The sequence below is a fragment of the Limulus polyphemus genome, unplaced genomic scaffold (genome assembly GCF_000517525.1).
Source record: "Limulus polyphemus unplaced genomic scaffold, Limulus_polyphemus-2.1.2 Scaffold248, whole genome shotgun sequence".
Classification (NCBI taxonomy): Eukaryota; Metazoa; Arthropoda; class Merostomata; order Xiphosura; family Limulidae; genus Limulus; species Limulus polyphemus.
In genome coordinates, this window is record NW_013665858.1 from 376,148 (window position 1) to 379,328 (window position 3,181).

General features: G+C 31.5%; 1 protein-coding gene across 1 annotated transcript in view; it reads left to right on the forward strand.

Moving 5' to 3' along the window:
* The window catches only part of LOC106478769, a 39,718-nt gene that overhangs the window by 10,597 nt on the left and 25,940 nt on the right, over positions 1 to 3,181 (forward strand). The window contains exon 5 of the mRNA XM_022382417.1: positions 317 to 424. Within this exon, the coding sequence (XP_022238125.1) occupies positions 317 to 424 (108 nt within the window). The remainder of the gene's footprint in view (positions 1 to 316; positions 425 to 3,181) is intronic.

Sequence of the window (3,181 nt, forward strand, 5' to 3'; positions counted from 1 at the left end):
CCTGGACACTACCACCAATGAAAACTTCAAACCAAGCCTTTATAGTAGTGAGGTATCGAAAATCGAAATGGTGTATTTAAGTGTTTTTTACACTCACCTTGTTAAAATTGCCCTCTCCTTGTCATCAGGTTGCTTGAGACAGTTAAAAATTATCAAATGTTTGTATATCAGCAAATGGGACATGACATGAAGATAATTTGTAGTTATAAATAGTTATACTTTGTATTAGGTGTAATAATTTATGTAGTAAAAAATAAATGCTTACAATGTTGGATTTATATAAAAAAACTTGTATTTTCCTTTATTTCAATTGAAGGCACTAGGTGGCAGTACAGACATGCCAGAATCTATTTTAAAGGGTCAGTTGCACCACATTATGTTGATGTTTCAGTTCTTTTATCAGAGCATTGAATCTGTGAGAAAGGTAAGATAAGAAGGTTATGTGTTGTTATTGTATTTAAATTTTCTGATAAACAAAGAAAAAATATTTACTACTGGAACAATACTGACATTGTATATGGTGGTATTAGAAGTAAAATGTGTATACTTTGTAATGGCTTATCTTGAAGTGAAAATTAAAAAAATCGAGGACCAGTGTAACTGAGGTATATTTGTATTTTGTGCCTTTTTAAAAGAATATATTTCACAGAAGAATGATGTAGAAAGTATTATTAAATTTAAACATTTTGGATATCGTGATAATTCACTTAAGTTACACAATAACAATAGAAAACATCAACATTTTCTGCAAACTTTACAGGGTACAAACATGTAATCTCCCACTTTGTACATTGACAGCGATCATTTTATTCTTCTAATGCCTTTGAGTATACCAAAATTATCCTTGTAAATAATGTAATGAAATTATTGTTTTTACATGCAGTTGTTTACAAACTCAAGGATTACAGATCATTTGAATGAAAAACTGTTAAAAATATATTTCAAGTAAAAAACAAATTTGGAAGTCCAACCTTTTTGTCAAAACTATTGGTCCTACACAAGGTTTTATATTGCTCACCAATGCAAGATGCAAAATTAGGCCTCTAGGCAAACCAGTCTTAATTTTATTTTCCCAACTAGTTCTCCAAAATTTTAGCCACTTCTGCATTTTAATACATTTAGTACTCAATATCACTGCTTTAGGCTATATTTTTTATAAACTGGAATGAGTTTTGAACTTACATGGTATATTGTGGCCTGTCTTTAAAAATGTCGGTGACTGTCTTATGATTAATATTTTATTAATTTTTTTTTCTATCACACACACACTTGTATATTCATTACAATTTTAATCATCTGAGCCCTGAAACTCTTAGATGGATAATCCTATTGACTGATGAGTTTAAACTGCATTGGGTCTGACTAACAGAAACTCCACCATATGGGTGGCTGTATGCACCAATAGGGCAGCTGTTTGTTCTAGTAATTACTAATCCTAGTATTCATACCTCATTGTAAAAAAAGTGAGCATTTAAAAAAAAGTTGTTATTTTTCTGGGAAGTACTGCACGGGAAAAGTATTCAGATTGTGCTTTTTAGTCATATGCAAGTCATTGCATCATGATTCAATGTACAGAGCTAAAAATTTTCATAAATTTTACTGATATAAACTGTAATGTTTTCATATATTAAAAGTGCTACCTTTTATTGAAAAATTAATAGTTTTTAAGAACTCCTGTTTTTAAAAATTACATAAATAAAGATATAATTAAACCCTCACATACAGTCCTAGAGAAAGTGGTGTTCTTGTTGTGAGGAAAGTACTTTTTTTTAAAATTGTGTACTGTTATAAAGAAATGGTTGTTGCACATACCTTAGTTATTTTTATAATCGTCTGAATCTTGAATACCCAATGTGTGAAATTTTTTTATGGATTGTTGTTTGTGGTGCCATTCAATAAATGGTGCCACATGTCACAAGCCTCAGTCACCACTTCTGACATTGAGATCTTGCTGTATTTCAGCACAACAGATGGCGTCATTCTATTTATTATTTCGGTCACATACATAGATGTATAGATGGCCATGCCATTGCTCCATTACAGTAAGATGACAGATTCCACACCATTAAAATTCACATTAACCTTACATCTGTAAGCAAACTTGATCCATTTCCTTTGTTGGTTTTTGAGTGACTTCAGCTATAAAATGAAAAAATTTTCCTTTTTAAGGCTTCACTAGTCTTTGTCTGTATTGACTCTTATGCTCTCAAGCAGTTTGAATTGCCAGGGTAAGTCCATGTAAGGCTGTTTTTGCTTTTGTTACAGGATGGGCTACTTTAAGATGGTTTCTAACATTCCCATTCAGCATATTTAGAGCCAATTACCCTAAAATGTCCACTGTATAACTGTTTATAGAAGTTTACCTTTTCTTATCAATTGAGCAGCTTCAGTTGCTCCTTACTTCTGTTGGATGTTTAAAGCAGCATGCTCGGTTAGGATTCATGTTTTCCAGTTATCTGTCCCAACAAAAGTAAAAAAGACACTACTCTTATAACATAACTTATGAACAACAAGGGAGAATATTGGTCCTTCCAGATTGTTCTTGCACACCCTCATTTAAGGAAAGTAAAACTGGAAAGACACCTTTAATTTTTCAGGAAAATAATCAGCTTTTTCTTAAACATTTGTGAAGTTCTGGCCTCCATCACTGCCAAATGGTAACTCATTCCATAAGCCATTTGCCCTGTTACAAGGTAAAACTGATTAACTGGAGGCTAGTCTGTCTTTTTTTTTACAAACCTCAAATGTGTCTCCTCTTGTCTTATTATCTTCATTATATAGCACAAAGAAATAAAAAGTTTTTATCCTTTCAATATACTAAATACTCTTGTAAACTTCAGAAAAATGATCTTTCGCCACGCTTTCCTCAAGAGAAAGTAAGTTAAGAGATCATAATTTTTTCCCCAATACATATCTTCCATCTCTGTAATTATCCTAGTAAACTTCCTCTGAACTTTTTCCAATAAATAAGTATTCTTTCTTAGATAAGGAAACCAAAACTGTATACAGTATTCTCAATGATAACTCAAATGCATTACCTTGCACTTTTTAAGGGTTAAAGGTCATTTGCCAAACACTTCTCCAACTTATGAAGAGATCCAAATAATCGTTGAGAATAAGTAAATATCAATCAATACATTTATTTAAATTTTTCACAACTCAAATATATATCACTGTAAAT